At 46.3% G+C, this 19,316-nt stretch overlaps 1 protein-coding gene across 2 annotated transcripts in view; it reads right to left on the bottom strand.

The window, feature by feature from the left end:
- ST8SIA2 (ST8 alpha-N-acetyl-neuraminide alpha-2,8-sialyltransferase 2) overlaps window positions 1-19,316 on the bottom strand; it is a 57,769-nt gene that overhangs the window by 23,783 nt on the left and 14,670 nt on the right. The window contains exon 2 of one of the 2 annotated variants that reach the window (XM_007447933.1): window positions 1,196-1,258. The exons of the other annotated variant lie outside the window; for it this stretch is intronic. Coding sequence (XP_007447995.1) covers window positions 1,196-1,258 — 63 coding nt within the window. The remainder of the gene's footprint in view (window positions 1-1,195; window positions 1,259-19,316) is intronic. 2 annotated transcript variants of the gene reach the window in all.

Genomic DNA, 19,316 nt, shown 5'->3' with positions numbered 1-19,316 from the left:
GCCAGTTCCTTTTGTCTGTGCTGACAGCAGATTCTCTCAGTTAGAATGATAAGTGGATTTCTGATGCCAAATTCTGGAGCTTTAAAGAATTCAAACCAAACAACTATGTCCTCTGCGTTTATCTTGGAACAGCCAAGTTAGAAAAGATGAAATCCTTTTAACAAGTCTAAACCCAACGCTCTATTTTGCTTTTTGTAGGTAGAAAGGAATTTATTGGGGGGTGCACTTTCTCCCCACATATCTCCATTCCCAATATTCCTGACTCCTCTGGCCGATATTACTTGTCTGGGATTCAAAAATATGTAACTTTTGCAGAGAACAGAAAATTCAAGGGTTTTGAGCAAGGTGGATGCATTCCTACAGCCTGCAGGCTTAAAGGGAAGCTATGAAAGGAAACAAAAGACCTGACCCTTTGCAGTTTTTGCTGTTTTCATGAACAGAAGCAGAGGGTGTAGTGAAAAGATTTCAAAAGCTGTGTGACTACGGGCAAATCACTTTATCTCTCTGAGCCTCAGTTTCCCCACTTATAGAAAGAAGGTATAGAAGAGGAAGACATCCTCTGGATGGGGACTGGGTATGGTCCAACCATAGCCAGTGGCAAGCCTGAGTTTGTTGGCTTGCAAAGCATTTGCTCACACTCCTGTATCAAGCTGTCTTCTGGCCAAAGACTGTCATCCGAGGAAACACTCTTAGAATTTAGAGTGTGCTTTCAGTAATCAAGGTTAACATTTCTGAATTGACTTCCTAAATATTTTTAAGAGGTCTCAGCAAAGTTCCTGAATGCTCTATTTTCTATCTTTACCTCCTGGACAACCCATCTACCACAATGAAATTGGGTGAAAGTCCTGATTCCTTTCAGAGTCTCCATTATTCGGCAAAAATTCAAGTTATGAATAAGCTCATTGGTGGCTCAAGTGCCTCCAAGTGAGTGGGCTCTTTTGCAGAAAGAGACTCTTACTCATCTGAATTTTCTATCTCTGCAGCCTCTAGACCTTGGGCCATTTCACGGGCTCCTCCTATCGACAACTCCCCCCGCCCCCACAAAAGTGATTAGGCAAATGCAAAGCCAAAGTGAAACGAAACAGATCTCTTTGCTATTTGCTAAGTAAGAAGGGCACCATCCAGCAAAGGGGAGAAGCAGATTAATAGCTGCCTTACAGCAAAAACAAATGAACACAAAATCTAATTTACAAACCTATTAGATTTGCTATGTAAGCTGTTCACAGCTGATCTGATTGTACCTCTGCCTCCAGAATTCCTGCAAGACAAAGGAAATGCATTATTTATAAACCCAACTCTTCTTTGCAAAGCCCTCTTCAGTTGCCAGATCATCTCACAGCCCGCCTTGGAGGACTACAGAGGGACAAGGAAATCTCACCTAGGCCTCTCCAGAAATGGGCAACCTCCTGGCCCAGCCACAAACCCAGGCATTTTCAAGGAAGTAGACTTAGACCTCCTAGATCCTCCCCGACCTCTCACTTGAACATTGTTTCAATTCTCACCAAGGTTTCCACTTGAGAATTTCATTTGAGCTTTGAGACAAACTCCTTTGTCTCCTCTGGTTAATCCCATAGGCTAGCACGCTTGAGCCTGACTAAGCACCTGCTGCAGCATGACTCAGTATTTCCTTTAGCCGGACTCATCATTTGCCCCTGGTCTTCGCTGGCCGTCACTCACCTGGGGTAAGACGTTGTCCATCATATTATCTCCAAACTTGAGACATCAGAAGTCCAACAGAGGCAGCAAGACTGACTCAACCAGTGCCTCCAACCAAATGTGAGAATGATTTGCTTTTTGGGGGCAGGAAAAATAATATTAAGTGGTGTCACTTTACCAGGGAGCAGGAGATGGGTGAGTAATGGGGTCCTTTGCGTCTTCCTCTGGAGGAAAAGGGTTTTGGAGTAAAAGCATTCTAAGGCCCTTTCCAGCCCCACCATCTCTTCAGTTCTGTCAGATTCCATTCTGGATGGGGGCCATGAAGTTTCACCCTGCTTTGCTAATCACACTGGGCCAAGGGGAGAGATGAATCCATCTGCCCCTGGTACCCAGCCCACTTTGTGCTCTGTGTGTGTTTTTTTAAAAGTTGTATGTGAGACTAATTATTTTTATTAAGTTAAATAATTTTTTCACCACTGATTTATAGGATATGTGGTTTGAGGGGATATTTCTTCACACTTTTCTCATTTTTTTTTTTTTGGAGAGCTATAATTTTTTTGTGATTTTATTTTAATTTTTGAATTAACTTTTATTGGAGTATAGTTGCTTTACAATGTTGTGTTAGTTTCTACTGTACAGCAAAGTGAATCAGATATATGTATACCCATATCCCCTCTTTTTTGGATTTCCTTCTCATTTAGGTGACCACAGAGCACTGAGTAGAGCTCCCTGTGCTATACAGTAGGTTCTCATTAGTTATCTATTTTATACATAGTATCAATAGTGTATATATGTCAAGCCCAATCTCCCAATTCATCCCACCCCCTTTTCTCCCCCCGGTGTCCATACGTTTGTTCTCTACGTCTGTATCTCTATTTCTGCCTTGCAAATAAGATCATCTATCATTTTTTAACATCTATCATTTTTTAAAAGTTCCATCTAGTCTTTCAGCCAAGGTGTTGGCACACTCCAAAGAAATAATTAAAATCACTGCAAAAGCTGTATATTTAAAGAATCCTGTGATTTAATAAGAACTCTTTGGGGGAAGTTAATGCCTAACTCCTCACTGGTTTTAAATCTGGATTTTTCTATCTGCTTTCTTTAGGATTCACATACTTGTAGATATAACATTGTGTGTGTGTGTGTGTGTGTGTGTGTGTGTGTGTGTGTGTGTGTGCGCGCGCGCACGTGTGTCTTTTCCTGATAGACTGAAATGTCCTTTCAACATTATTTGGCAACAGGAAATATTCTGCCTCATAGCTGGATGACCAGGCAACAGGACGTGTGCTATGACTCACCCAGTGCCTCATCTCAGGTCTCCCTTCAGGTCTCAAATTTCATTACACACAGTCTAATTCTTAATTACACAGAGTATCATTGGTTCTTCACATTTAAATCAATGTGTAATATCTCTTTTTTGTCTCTCTTCATTTACCCTTGGGATGGTGGCATTCTCACAAGTCTAATCCAAGGGTCTGGGAATACCTGGCCATCTCTGGCCTGTAGCCATAATCTACTTAAGTCAGCGCCCAAGGGCTTTCCTGGGCCTGCTGCTGTCCACATGACACTGACCTTTCACATGTCCTGACCCTGACCCCAGTCCTCAAAATCAGCACTCCTTGGGGGAGGGAAGACTTGCTGGGCCAGATATTAAGTCAAGTAAGTAATTAAAAGTGTGGTCATAGCTCAATACTAATGAGAGGTTATTGGAACAAAAAAGATTGTCTAGAAATGCTGCACGTGAGAATTGATGTATGATTTTAAAAAATCATTATCAATGAGAAATTCAATAAATGGTTTTAAGTAGTTGATTAATAATCTGGAGGTGAGTTGGAGGGAAATCATGTAAGTGTTCCCTGACTTATAAATTTTAAGTGGATTTAACTAGTGTTTCTCAGACTTTAGTAATTCTCATATTCCTATCAGCAGTTTGCCATATTTTGTTTATCACCCATACTACTACCTACTGAAGTTTTAAAATTGACTCATCTTTTAAAACCTTCTTAACCTACACAACACCATCCGTGAAAATATGGGTTTGATATCATGATTATATGCTCATTTGAAAAGAACACAAAACCATTACCACAAAAATATTTATCAATGGAATTCCTAAAATCATCTTACTTATTACCAAGCATACTTACAGCACCTCTGGGGAAGACTGAATTAAACAGTTAAATATTTAAAGAAGGCAACCCATACAAAATTGGTAAGAAAATGGAAGAGGATATTTATCAAATCTTGATGAGGTATGAGGAATATGTGTGAAGGACTTTTAAAATTCAGAAGTGGAAGAAGAAATCCTAACAGAAAATACAGTTAAAAAAAAAAAATCTTCATAAAAATGTAAAATTCTGCTTATACAAACAGCAAACCTCAACAAACTCTGCTCAGCATCCTTCTTGAAATCTGAGAGGACTCCAGGTGAGGTGAGCACTTCATCTGTGCATCTATCTGGTTTAACACAACCAGGGGTTCGGAGAGGACTCAATGCTGAGCAACAGCTTCCTCCTGCTTTCTCTTCTCCTGCCTCCAGGCCAGGTCCTGGAGAGCATCCAGTCCTGCTGACTTGGGCACCACAAACCACGCACTTTTTCATACCAATCCTTCCTCTAACTCTGGGTTTCCCCACCTCGGCACTATTGATATTTCAATGTTGGTGTTGGGGGTTGGGGGTTGGGCAGCTATCTGTGCACTGTAGGGTGTTCTAGCTGCATCCCTGGCCTCTACCCACTTTATGCCAGGAGCAGCCCTCCCCCCACCCCCAAATTGTGACAACTAAAAATGCCTCCAGACATTGCCAAATGTCCCCTGGGGCAGGGAGGCAAAATGGCCTCCATTTGAGAACCTCTGCTTTGACGTTTGTTTTCCACCTGATGCCTCTGAGAGGATGAATCCCCTCCATCAGCCAACCCATCCCATCACCTTCCTATGCTAAACCCCAAGCCCAACACCTGTGCTTCCCCTCAAAGCCATCTTAGTTTTCAATTCTCAGCCACCTTTTCCTTCTCTTCCTAAAGCATTCTATTACAGCATTTGTCACCTTTTCATATTTAATTATTTCATGGAATGACAGATGGGAGACTTTAAAGAAATTTTGTCATTGACATAGTCTAAACTCCCCCTCTTATAGTTGAAGAAACCAAGGTCTAGAGATTTGGTTCTGGTTTCATCTTCCTCAGCTGCTCGCCACACTAGAAGGGAAGCCCCTGGATTGTGTGCATTAACCATGTCTTTTATTTTCTTTATCTGATGCTTTGACATCTGGGACCTTGCTGACTGTGGAGGGACAGCTCCTCTCAGGGTTAGCAAATAACTAGAGATAGTAAACAACTGGCCTGGGAGTGCACCTTTCAAATACAAATCAACTAATCTAGAGCCCATACCCCTGCCACCTCCCTTAGTGGAATCTTATTCTCTGGGCCACTATCCACCTGCCATAATCACCTGGAGCTAGGTACCAGACATCTATGCATCTATCTGGTTTAATATAACGAGGGGTTACAGTTGTCCCAGACAGGTAGGACAGCTCCTATGCCCCAGAGTCTGCTGAAGTTATCCAAACTAGCCAATCCTAAGCCTGCTTACCCTGCCTCACCCTTCCTTCCTATGGAAACCACAATAAAGGCTTTTGTCCACAGTTCCCCCTCCCTCCTAAGTGACCTGGTGCTACTCCATGTGGCCCTGCATGATGTGGTGTGCCACCCCTCTTGGAATGTGGGAGTATAACACACTACATTTTCAATGGTGGTCATCTCCTGATCTGTTGGCCTGACCATACCTAAATAATAATAAAACCTATATTAAAACAGGGGCACCCTGTTTTGTTCACCTTCCCGGCCTTGTCCAGCTGGGGCTTTGTCCAGCTGGGGCTCAGTGAATCAAATCTAACTTCAGTGCTAAGTGGGACTTTTCTTCCAAAGTCTTCCCTGCAGTTTGCATGCTGCGTTCACACATATTACTTATACCTGTACAAGGCACAGTTTCACCTCTCAGATACCCAGAGAACGGGGCAGACTGTCATTCAAAGAAACTCAGGTTGCAGATAATTTGGCTCAAAATGAATCACATGAATTGGCAAGGGATTTTTTTTTTTTCAATTAGGTTTTGCCTCCATTGTTATTAAAATAAGCTTGCATCCCTTGTGATTGGGGAATGCTGATACCTGCTTGGTTGAGTGACAGAGGAAGATGATCAGGTGAGAAAAATTTGCTAAAGATAATTCATCAACTTCTGAAATCATAGAAACAAAGATGCTTAGGTCATCCAAATGAGAAAATATATGGGAAAGCTCTTTGCACACTATAAAGAACTCTATAAAACAAGGTATAATATTAGTAATAATCCCTGTCCACTTGACCCTACCCAATATTCCCAGCCATAGTGAGGATGGAGTCTGATTACTCCAAAGCTCTACATTTTAAGATGTCAGTCTCCTTTCCACCATGAACATAATACTCTTTCCGAGCAGTAAACTAAGACAAAAAATAAAAATAGCCTCTTTAAAAAAATAATAACAGGGACTTCCCTGGCGGTCCAGTGGTTAAGACTTTGCCTTCCAACGCAGGGGGTGCGAGTCCAATCCCTGGTCAGGGAGCTATCAGAAGCAATATTGTAACAAATTCAATAAAGACTTTAAAAGTGGTCCACATCAAAAAAAATCTTAAAAAAAAAATAACATGCATAGTTGGATTTGTTTTCAGTGAAAAGCAATTAGCAAACCTGAAAACTGCATTTCTGTTTAGCCTCTTCATCCAAGCCCAGTTGTTTTATAGGTAAGGTCATGTTTCAGTGTGCTGGGGTCTCATAGCTGTGTTAGAATCTCCCACATCCTTGGTTCCTCACTGAAGAGCCAGGCTCAGTAAATGAACTTGCAAGAGCTGAAAGCTTTAATTAAGAGTGCAGGCCCAACTTAAACAGTTGATTAGTCCTGAGAATAAAAGATTAAACTAAAACACAATTCATGAATTTGCAGATGATTCTTCCTTTACAGTTTTGGGAAGATACTGAACGTGTGCTTTCAACTTGTGCATGTAAACCACTGGGGTTCCTGCCTGTTGGTCCTCCAAGGACACATTATAAGTATGTGGCCCCACAAACACATGGTAGGGAGAAAAGAAGGAAAAGGATGATTTGCAGTCATTCACATGAACAGAGCAAGGGATTCCAACAGGGTTCAAGGGTGTTTTCTTAAAGACTTTTTCTTTTCTGTGGTGAAATATACAGAACATAAAATTTCCATGTTATCCCTTTTTAAGTGTATGATTCAGTGGCATCCAATATATTCACAATATTGTAGAGCCATCACCAGCATTTATCTCTAGAATTTTTTCATCACCCCCAACAGAAACTCTATAACCATTAAACAATAATTCCCCAATCCCTCCTCCCCCAACCCCCTACTACTCTATTCTATTCTATTCTTCTATCTCTGTGAATGTGCCTACTCTAGATATTTTTTGTAAGTGGAATCATACAATATTTGTCCTTTTATGCCTGGCTTCTTTGACCTAATAAAGTATTTCAGGGTTCATCCATGGAGTAGCATGTCGTAAGCCTGGCTTTGGATGTGGCCATTCTCAGGAGCTAGAATATCACAGAGATGGGGGAAGGAAAGTCCCTGCCAAAGTGTTTGTGTCTGGGTCACTGAGCACCTGTGATTAGGACAGGAGCAGAGGTCCCACCAGCTGACAAGTGCTTGGGGCTCAAGAGCTCAGGGGCTCTCCTGCCCAGAGCATACTTGGCTAGGAACTTCCTGAAATTTTTGCTGTCAAATTGAGCTTTGATGCCCATTTCCTCCTCCATTTGAAGAGCTGGTCATACTTGGCCAAGTGCTCAGACGGGCAAGGGGGCACCTGCCTTGGTTGGTCCAGTGCAGATCCAGTCACAAGGCTGGCAATGACAGTATCTTCAGTTTCCCTGGCACAGTGAGAAATATGGTGCCCCATCCTTTGGACTGGGCCAGTTTGAACTCCTGAAAAACTCTGTCACAGGGTCTTTTTCATTCACTCTGAGCAGAAGGCAGTTGCACAGAGTCCTTGCCCATAGGCTTGGGAATACTTTTCAGGTTGGTCACTGTGCAACCATCCCCTACCACCTGGGCACCACCTCCAGCAGTGGAGAACTTCCAAGCTTTCCAGTCATACTGGTCTAAGGCATCTTCAGTGGATGCCGCTAGGTAGTCCTTGATGAAGGACTTGTACTCATTCACCAACTCATCAGAGTGATGTAATAATGGCTGGGGTCATCAGGAGACCCAAAGTTCAAGGTCATACTTTCCAAACTCTAAGAGTTAGATGCTGCTGCATCTGTGCCATTCACCAGCCTTTCCCATCACATTCCACAGCAACTCCAAGGCCCTGAATTCTTTAGGATATAAGTTGGCAAACTTTTCCTTAAAGGGCCAGACAGCAAATATTTTAGGCTTTGTGGGCCAAGAGGAAAAATTGAAGATCTTATGCAGATGAAGATACTTAAACAACAAAAGAGAAAACAAATTTCGACAAAGTTCTTATTGATGAAATTAAAAATATAATAATAATGATTGAGTACAGTATTTTGGGTAACAGGTCTATTAATAAGAAGAATGTAATCCTTTTTGGGGGATAAGACTTTAGTTAACTGAGGTTCAAAGTTAGTGTTCCTGTCATCATGGTAGAAAGGTGGCCTCATTCTTCTACAGAGCCTTCTCTTGCTTCTCTGAAACACTGTTACCTTCCCTCTGGTGAACTCACCGGATCGTGTTACCTGAATCTCTCTTTTGGACTTATACTCTATACACCCTAACAGTGTTGGAGAACTTGTCATATGGGGAAGCAAGTTAAGAGCACAAGCTCTGAGATAAGACTCCCAGTGTCTGCATTCCAGCTGAACTAATCATTAGCTGTGTGATTTTGACTACTGCTAACCTATCTAGAAGCTTCCATTTGTTTCCTCATCTAAAAAAATGAGTAATAGTATCTACTTCATGGAGTTTTTATAAAGATTAAGTGAGCTAATGAGTGTAGAGATTAAAACAGTGCATGACATATCATAAAGCACTTGGTATTAATGTTATACTTATTTTGCAGCCCTTTAAAAATATAAAATCATCTCGGCTGGAGAGCCACGCGATAACAGGTAGCTGCCCGGCTTTGACCTGTGAGCCGTGCTTTGCTAATTCCTTCTCTAGGATGTTAGGAGCAAAATGCCCCTCCACAAAGCATCTTTGCCACATTTCTGATGACATCATTCTGGTTGAGGTAGGCTTCTGCTGCCAAGAGCACGGCTTTCCTGAAGTCAGAGCTCCAACAGTGAGGATCACAAACTCCTGTACTGTCGGCTCGTTAGCAGCGTGAGAACTACCCTGGATCACAATGAAAGCTGGAACTGGCCAGTCACTTCCGCACTGCCAGCCAGGACTCAGTGTGACGGTACGGGGGGCCCCCTCTCAGCAGCCTCAGCTTTACAGGCAGCAAATGACACTTCTGGTATGATGTTCGCACCAAATTTAGGTTTATTCCCAGTGCCACCCGTGTCTGACACCAGTTTGTTACCCTCCTCCAGGTCCACCCACTCAGCTTCCAGCTCTTCAGACCAGGTCTAACACTTTTACCGATGTGCTCAACAGCCTTTGAGATGCCTTTTCCGATTCAGCAAGTCTTATCATGGCACTGGAGCTCTTGGACCTCACAGACACTGAAACATTGCTGGGCACAGAGCTCCGAAGAGACCAGTGTAGGTTTCAGCCTTGACAATGGTGTTTCCATGACAATTGAGACCTCTGGCTTCTGTGGGTGTTGTAGGTGCTAACAGGAGGGTTACAGCAGCAAGCTCATGGGCTTCTGTCTTCTTATGCCCACCTCACTGAATGCTCAGCTCCTTCCTCTGCCATCCCCTCTTCCTTCACGTTAAATATTAGCTTGGTCTGATGTATCTGCTGGCTGCAATTTCAGCAAACTTTTTTTTTTTTTTTTTTGTGATACGCGGGCCTCTCACTGTTGTGGCCTCTCCCTTTGCAGAGCGCGGGCTCTGGACACACAGACTCAGCGGCCATGGCTCACGGGCCCAGCCGCTCCGCGGCATGTGGGATCTTCCCAGACCGGGACACGAACCCGTGTCCCCTGCATCGGCAGGCGGACTCTCAACCACTGCGCCACCAGGGAAGCCCAAACTTCTGTTTGTTAATCAGCTTCCATCAGTGTACAAAAAGGTACCAGCTCACTCTTGGCTCTTGCCTCTGCTCGACCTCAGAAAATATTCGTGAGGACGGAGGGCTTTGATTCCAGCCAATTTCCCCAGTCTCTTATACTAGTCATCTGCACATCAGAAAAGTGAACAAGCCACTTGGATGCCAAGCATTTCCCATAACACTTATTCCTGGTCTTTTCTCTTTCTCATCATGACCAACAACCAGGAGAGAGACCATAAAGTTTATCATCCAGACCAAACACTTTCGCAGTAAACCGAGGCACCAGCCAGAAATGATACGCGAACTGGGATGACCAACTCATGTGGTACTGGTCCTCCTCCAATCTACACTCATTTTATAAAGGAGACAGACTTTATAATACCAAGACTTCTAAGAGAATGCTGCATTCCAAATCCAGACCACTCAAAACCCCAGACACCAACGCAGTTAAAACTCAGAGGCGATACATATCTATGCAGTTGGTTGAACTGGAGCTGGTGAAAGCTGTCAGTAGAGAAGACTTCTCCAGTAAGTAGTTCATGGCTATACGGCCTCTTCTGAGTCCCTCCCGCCCCCCTTCTGAAGACCCTTCTTTACAGTGAACCAGCATGCCTTGACCTGCCTCGGTGTCCTGGTCACACCTGCAGAAAGGTTCTCCCTACACTCAGCTACCACTGCTGCTTCACCTAGCACGTGGCTTCACCACCAGCCCCTAGACTGGGGCCAAGCCTAGGACGGGGTCCTGATCATCTCTGCATTACCATGGAGGGGTGGAGGTCACATATCTCCGGCACATCCAATGTGTTCCAAAGAGGACTGCTGAATGAATAGATGAGTCAAAAAAGCTGAAGCCATCCCTTTGCTGTAGAGAAGAGGATTCAGCCCCCGCCGGAAGCATGTCTCGGGGAGGAAGAAGGGAAACCCCAGCCCCACTCCCACCCCCACTGCCCACCTACCCACACCTGCCAGGAGTGCTCCAGATACAGGGCCTTCGCACTGGCTGTTCCCTCTCCCTGGAACATTTTTCCAACAGGTACCCCATGGCTCACTCCTCCCTTTCCCCCTTTTTCAAATCTTGGCTCAGATCGGACCTTCTCAGAGTGGCCTTCCCTGACCATCCCATTTAACATAGCATCCGCTGTCCTACTGCCCTCACTGTGGCCCTTCCCACTCCCATCTCCTTTTGTCTTCGTCACCGTATCATGTATCTTGTGTACGGTCTGCCTCTGCCACAGGAGTGTGAGTTCCACGATGGAAGCACTGTGTCTGTCTTGTTGATGGCTGCACCCCTAGTGCCTGGACATCATCAGAAGTCAGTGAATATTTACAAATAGAAGCAATCTGCCTCCCCCCGTCCTTTGTTACAACAAGAAGCCAGCTGTCCTCTTATCCAAACCCAGTACCTCCACCTGTGCTCGGAATTGCATCCCTTCCTGCCTTTGGCGATTCTTATTCCATCAATTGCTTCTTCTCTCTTCTCAATATAGTTACAGCTTCATTTCAGCTGCGTAATAATTCTGGTCTTTATCTTGGACCTTGTATATGTCAGACTCTGTCCTACAAATTTTATATTACTTCATTTAAGCCTGACAGTAGCCCGAGAACGCAGAAATGATGATCCATTTCTACCTGAGAAGAAACAGAGGCACAGAGAAGGGGAAAATCCTGCCTGGGGCCACACAACTACTAAGAAGGGATGTCAGGATTTGAACCCAGCGGGCTGGCTCAGACCAGCGCCTTATGACTCTGCCGTGTTGCTGGCTCATCCCCACTAGCATTTATATATATGTTTGCTTTTCTCATCTTCAATAAACGACCCAACTTTCCTTTCATACGCCCCTCAGCTACCTCCCTGTCTCTCGCCAGCACTTTGCAAACTTCCACACCGTCTGTGATTCCTTGCTCCACCCTCTCCCCCTACCACTCCATTCTGGATCATGTCCCCAACACTCTATCAAAAGCACTCCTGTATGAACACCTTGTGATGGGCATGTCTGTCCCCACCTTATTTGAACTCTGTCAACATTTGGTGGCACGTCCTCCTTCCTGGATAAGTAAAGTCGGGACTTCCTGGTTCTGGCCACAGGGTGGCCCTGGACAAAACTTCTCCCTCTGGAGGAAATAAGCTACTGGGAAGAGACATGATAAACGATCCCAGGTGAAGAGAAGGGTTAGAGTCCTCAGGGCATCTTTAAGATTCCTTCTGGCTCTGAAAATCCATTATTTTAAATGACGCTCCTCTCAACACTTCAAATTTCCATTAATAACGACATAAAATCCCTCCTTGATTCTTTCTGTTCCCCTGACAGAGGGGGCCCCCCAATTTAAAAATCTCAATTTTTCTCTATATTCACACCCAACAAGATTTTGTCCAGCATTACTTTCTAACAAAATATAGAAAATATTTTTCTTATAAAATATTAGTTTTATAAAATTTTCAGATAAAAAATATGGTTGAATATTTTTGTCAACATCTTACTGCCCCCACCAAAATTTACTCCCCAAGAGCGATGGCTTCACTATTCCAGGTGACAATCCCAGTCCCAGACGTACATGTTAACAAAACACATCCTCAGGAAGGAGATGTGAATTCCAAGAGAACAGTAAAAATTATTAATAACCTCATTTGCTTGAGCTCCACCCTGTGCCAGGCACTGTACCAGTGGCATGTGAATTTTCATATTTTGGTTTTAGAAATAGGACATGCAGGCTCAAAAAGTTTAAGTGATTTGCCCAGGGTCACCCCCAGCAAATAAACTGTCAGAGCAGGGATTCAGTTTGCATGTAGTCAAACCACGTGTGCCTGCAGAACACTGGCTCCTGCACCCCACCCTTCACCTGCTGCATGTAAGAATTTAATACACAGTCATAGAGATGCCAGAGAATTAAGAGGAAGCAAAGGTTACTCAATAAGTAGTTGTGAGACATTTGGTGAGCTAATTGGGAAAATATTCAAGTCAGATTCTCCACTGGCACCACACCAATAAGGACAAAAGGTGATCTAGCCATCAGAAACTAGGCTTAGGGAGAGTTTTATATGAAAACTCATTCAATCCTATTTTAGTCCATTTGGGCAGCTAGAACATAATACCGTAGTCTGGGGGGCTTATAAACAACACCAATTGATTGCTCACAGTTCTGGAGGCTGGAAGTCTCAGGTCAGGGTGCCAGCATGGCCAGATGAGGGCCCTCTTCTAGGTCACAGACGTCTTTTATCCTCACGTGGTGGAAGGGGTGAGGGGTCTCTCTGAAGCCTCTTCTATAAGGGCACTAACCCTATTCATGAGGCCTCCACCCTCATGACCTAATCACCCCCAAAGACCCCATCTCCAAATACCATCACATTGGGCATTAGGATTCCAACATGTGAACTTGCAGGGTGGAGGACACAAACATTCAAACCATAGCACTTCCACTGGCCCATCACTTAGCGTCCACTATTGACAGTTGCTGCGGCCTCCTGCTGCAGACACAGTGTTAGCCTTGGCTGTTGTTTTCCGCTTTTTTATTGTATTAGAAATATACCACTGCAAAACCTTAACGGAGAGGTTGGCAGCCCTGAAAACTTCTCATTTCATTCATGTCACATGGTGTGGATAAATCCGTGCTCTTTAAAGAGAAGCAGAACGTCTGTCCGACGAGCCGTGCTCTGCTCTTGAACCCGCCTCGCTGAGACTTGAAAGCCCTCTGCCTTAAGCCGGCCTTTCTTCCCTCCCCTTTGTTCACTTCTTGACAGACCTGCATTCAGAGAGGCCATGTCCCTAACAACACAGCTGCAGCCTTTTCCTGAGAAAACCCCTGGAGGGCACCTGGGTTGGGGACGACTTTAAAGTCACTTTTCTTCTGGGTGTTTGATATGTCTTGTCCCCTCCCCTACTCTGCGGGACCTGGATAAATGCGGCCCGCCCCAACAGCCAACACCACTCAGGGAATGTTGCTGTCACCTGGAAGGAGGACGGCGGAACCATCAGTAAGCGTGCTGGAGTTCTGGTTCCCAACGTGCTCTAGCGTTGCAGCCCTTGGCCTCTCGAGGTCTTGAGGTCCTTCTCTGCAAAGCGGGGTCCTGTGGTGGGATTAAAGCAAGAAGCTCCGGGAAGACGTGAATGTCAGTTGCAGTGTTGTTATTGAAGGTGATGGCTGCTGCCTTCGGGGTCAGAAGAAACCACTGCTGCGTGTGGACTCTGCCGAGCCCCCTCGGATCAGCTGTCCTCAGGGAAGCTGCCTTCCAACAGCATGGTCCATTAGGGAGAAATAAGGAGCGGTGGATGGAAGAAAATGCAATGTGTTATCTGTGGCAGAACTGTGATTCTCGCCGCTGCTGCTGCTCTGTCGGATGGCTCTGCGGCCGTCCAGTGGGGAGATCTGCCCGAGATTAAATTAGTGCATTTTCTTTTCTTCGGCAAAGTAGTGCTCAGCTAACTAGCACGAGAGGCACATCTGACAGTCATGTTGCCAAGACCTGGGTGTGGTCCGTCCACCAGCCACGGGGCTGTGCTGGATGGAGCCCCAGTGGGACCCACAGGGTGTGGCCTGGTCCCTGAGTGGGTTGACGACACATCAGTTCTGAACGAGACCCTGAAATGTCCCTTAGGTCCTAGATTCCCTCCTCCTTCATCAAGTGTCAACACTCCTCCAGGTTTTCCTTGAAACTCTTCTCTGCTGCTGCCTCCCAGACCTTCCTCCTAGGCCCTTCCCCTAGATGTCAGGGTTGCTCAGAGCCCACCCTTAGCCCTTGAGAAGCCCCGGCTTCCATTGTTCATCTACATGCCCACAACTCCCGATACACTTCCGGGTTCCAGAATCGCAGAACAGCCTAGTCACCGCCACAAAGACCTCAGACCTGAACGGCACTCACACCCCCAAACTGCTCTCCCCCAGGTTTCTCTCAGGGAATGGCACCCACCCAGTCATGCAGAATCAGGGTGCTGTGGACACTCCCCATCCTCTCTCACCAGGTTTCCCCTCCAAGATCACCCAGCCTTCAGACTCTCCCACCTGAGGACAGCAGGTGCCATGCCCTCATGCCTTCCCTCAGGTTCCCCGCCATGGTTTCTGTCTTACCTCCCTGTCTGCAGAGAGTCCTCCTTTGCCAAACGCTCCCACGTGGGACCCGGATTTCCAAAATGCAAAGCGCAACATGGCGCTTCCTCCTTGAAGCTCTTCTGGGTTCCCTCACCGAGCCCCATTGCTTTCAAAATAAAGTTCGGGCTCCTTAGCATAGCACAGAAGACTCTGAGTCTGTCCTCATCTTCACTTTCTCACACATCCACCTGCTAACTCCACCAAGCAATGGGCACTTTCCGGAACGTGTGAGTCAGATCACAAGATTGTGCCTTTGAACATTATCCTCTCTCTCCAGAACCCTTTATTCTGATTTCCATTTACTTTAATTCAGAGTTTATGACTTGCCAGCCCCAGGTCGTATCTGGCCTGGGGAGCTTTCACAGTGTTAAATCTTTTAGGATTAAGAGGCCAATGGTTAAAAACCCAAGGGATTAGTCATTATAAAATATCTTAAGTTTTGGCTTCTTTTGAACAATCAGAACCCTGAACCATAGTAACTGGTGGAGATCAGAAGCAGCTGTGCCTCACGTTGGGGGCGGGGTATAAACTGTATTTCCCCACAGTCCACATCACTCCTTACTGTCTTACATTGATCTGTTTCACTTATTTATGTGAACTGCCTAGACCTTGAAGGCATTTGAGTTTGAGATCCCTAGACCCACTCCTACTTAGGTAGCAAAACTCAGCTCATGTCACATTCTCCATGACCTTCCCTGACTCCGAAGCCCCGCTTATGCCAGGTACGGCAAAGCTACGGGACCTGAGGGGGTATAGGAAGCGGCAGGGAGTACTAGTTCCTTGCTCCCTTTCAATGACAACTGACAAGATGCTTATTGATAAAATCGATCAGAGCAGAAGAGGAACACCCAGAGGCACCGTCGTCCCCACCCCACACACAATATTCAGAAGACAAAAGTTCTGGAAAAGAAAATTTGCGAGCTCCATTCTCCCTATGATGTGGCACGAGGCTGCTTTCTTGGACTTGCTGATTGAATCACTAACTGATAGACTAGTAATGGAAAGCCAGCCCCGGCTCTGGAGGGATACTCAGCCCTAACGCCTTAGGTGTGAGCTGTGGTCTCCATCCCCACTCCCCAGCGCATGTTCTGTGGGAGTCCAAGGCTCCGGGGAGGAATTGGTGGGGGAGGGTTCTGCCCTTTGGGTCCCCCTTGTGAGCTGCTTTCTGATTGCCTTTGAGAAAAGCCCCGAGATAGTGCTCAGGGTGGAGAAAATGAACTCCAGCCCTGTTGCTTCAGGGCACGGAAAGTGACATCAGCCAACAAACATCACTGCAGTTGGTAGCAGGTGGGGGTTGGGATGCGGATGGGCATAGGGAGGATGATGGCACCCAAGGCTGTGTCCAGGTTGATGCTAGAATCGGGTGTCTGAATGGGGACTTGAGGAGGCATCTGCTCAGATGGATAGTGGAGAAGCGACCATCGCCAGAGTTAACACTGACTAGACACTTACCATGGGGCAGACATGGACCAAACCCTCACTGTGGATTTTCTCCTTGTGTCCCTATCGCAGCCCTAAGAGGTGGGCCTTTTTATGACTCCCATTTTGTTTAGGGATGTTAAGCATCATATCCAAGGGTTTACAGGGAAGAGAGAGGGAGCTGGGGCAGGATTTGAACCTGGCTCTGTCTGACGGATTACCTCCAAATCAGGAACTTGGTGCAAGGGGTTGGGGTGGAGTTGTGGTGAGAGTCTGAGCTCAGTCAGAACTGGGGCATGCTGTAACGGGAGCAAACCCAGAAGAGAAGCCAGAGAGCAGGGCCAGACGGGCATCGTACCTGGGACTCTACACCCGACTCCAGACATGCCCGCAACTCCAGCTGCCACAGCTGAGAGGAGGAGGTGTGAAGCCATGTCAGGACAAGCGGAGTGTACAAGTGACCTGGGGTCGTACCATACCTCTTGATTCCCAGCCCTCACTCTAGGAGACTTTGACCTTTAACACTTTGAATATTTCCAGCAGCTTCGCACAGGAAGTTCAGGCTGTGAAGAAGGCTGGGAACCTGGTTCCTGTTCTAAAGAAGCACAAAGGAGAGGAACAAAGATGGGTTAAGAGGGAGCCCCCCTCCTCTGATTTTCCTCTTGCCCTAAGCATCAGTCCAGACGTCCGGGGTGGGCTGGGGCCCGAGGCGGCATCACAGTCACAGGCCTGCCTACCTCCAAGGTCTGGGCTGGTGGCTGTGGACGGTGCCCAGGGGACAGTGGCTCAAGTTGTCACTGAGGGCTCTGCATCTGGGGGCTGCTTCAGAGCCTCACCCTCTTTCCATTTCTCCTGCCATCACATTCCTGTAGAAAGTGCCAGGGGAGAAGGCTAGGGTGAAGGGGGGACACCCCGGCCCCTCCTTGAGGTTTAGAATAATCAAGAGGCAAAGAGAATTCTCTACCTCCCGACTTCTCGTGTGACCGCAGTGGACTGACAGGCGGACAGAAAATTTAACCCTTTTTTTTTTTCTAGATAGTAGAACACCTCCACATGCTTTGCACGGGTGCATTCAGAACCAGGTGATGCTGTGGGCGGGAGCAGGGAGAGGATACACAGAGCCTACCCATCCCCTGGCAGAGGGGTTGGGAGAAAGGGATCTAGCCTCTCGTTTTCTTGATGGAAACACCTCTTTCATCCAACACTGTCGTTAACGTTGGGCTTTGGTGACATCCCTAACGCCACCCTCACTAGCGGAAGATGTAAAACAGAGCTCCCTCACCTCTTAAAATGAGTAAACCGTGAAGAGTAAAAGAGATAATGAATACGTATAAACAGCTTGGCAGATGCTATTTTAAATTTTATTTGTATTGTTGTTCCTATTAAACTTTTCTGAGAAGAGAGAGTAGGTCATGGCTGAATTCTTCTTCCTTCTCTTCTTTTTGTTCTAATTAACGTGCATGATGGGCCCCTGGGCTGGGCTCTGGGGTCACAGTGGGGGATGGAGACAGTCTCCAGTCTGAAGGTGCTTAAAACTGAAATTTGGAGACAAGAAACACTCACACACACACACATACAGGAAACACTGCAGCAAAGGAACAGAATGATAACCACCCATCCACACACTGGGTGATGCTAAGAAGAAACCAGGAGAAGCAGTGATTAGAGACTGAGGGTACACTTGGGAGCAGGCAGGGAAGAGCTGTTTGGGGGGGTTGGCATTTTGTCAGAACCCCAGAATACGAGGAGGGCAGCCTCGAAAGGGCTGTGGGAAGAGCATCAGGCAGAGGGGTCTGCACAAGCCATGGTCCCAAAGCGAGAGGAGCCTGATGGGTGAATGGATCCCAATCTTCCCTCGTGTAAAATTCATGTTGTTTCTGGGCCCTCCTCGCCCCATAAGATGGTCTCTGAATCTTCATCCCCACCTCTGTTTATTGGTCCCATTTTCTCCTCAAGATTGTGACTTTCTCATATAACCTCTCCCTCTCTCCTTCTCTCCCCTCATTGTTTCTTTACCTTATTTTTACAAATACACTTTTTTAATTTTTAAAATATTCTCCTTCTGCCTGGTCCTGCTCTCGACCTGCTTCTCCTTGCCTCTCAAACCTCTGGCAAGGCCAGACTGCAATCATGGCCCCCTTTTGTCAGGGACCTCTCTGAAATCTCGCATCACCTCACCACACCAAGGAAAGAGGTCTCTCAACTGTCACCCAGAGCCCGCTGATGCCCCAGCCGGTGGCCCTGGAGCATCCTCAACCCATGCGCCCTTCTGCCGGGGGCGCTTGCCCCCTCTTGGTCACAGCTTTGGTCTCTCGGTTCTCTCCTCACTTCTTTGCCCTTCTCCATGCCCTTTGCTCCCTTGGTTCCTCTTTCCAACTCTCTAAATGAGGGCAAAGACCAAAGCTTAATCCTGGGGTCTCTGCTACGTTAAAGACGGCTACGCTCATGGCTTCAACTGTCTCCCTCCAAATGGCTTCTGATCTCCATCTCAGCTCTGACCTCTCTCCTAAATATTATTCGCTTACGTATTGGTTACAGTTGCCCACCATCTAGGTGACCGTGGACAAGTCCCTTCCCACCTTGGGGTGTCATTGCTGTACCTGGAAAATACAGGGGGATGGGATGGCTGGCCTCTTTTGTACCTACACTCCAATAATTGGTGATTCAATGATTTTTAAATGTCTTCATTCCTACATAGATGAACTCTATCCTCTTAAAATCATCATGTTTAAAGTCAAACTCACCATTGGACCTTAAGGCACAGCTTTCCCTCTGGATTCCGATACCCACAGTGGGCTCAGCCATCACTGACCATCCCAGAGTATTGTCATTTCTCCTCTGTGAGCAAGACTCCCTAGCTCTCTCTTCCTTCCCATTTATAGCCCCTGCCCCCCAGCCCAGACCCTCCATGCTGCTCCTATAGAGGACCTGGGTGGTCTCCCTAGCTTCTGTCCCTTCCAGCAACATACAGTCTACACATTCCTGC

The sequence above is a fragment of the Lipotes vexillifer genome, unplaced genomic scaffold (genome assembly GCF_000442215.2).
Source record: "Lipotes vexillifer unplaced genomic scaffold, Lipotes_vexillifer_v1.1 scaffold1503, whole genome shotgun sequence".
Classification (NCBI taxonomy): Eukaryota; Metazoa; Chordata; class Mammalia; order Artiodactyla; family Lipotidae; genus Lipotes; species Lipotes vexillifer.
The sequence above is the reverse complement of the archived record's forward strand: the minus strand, read 5'-3'. Positions and strand labels throughout refer to the sequence as shown.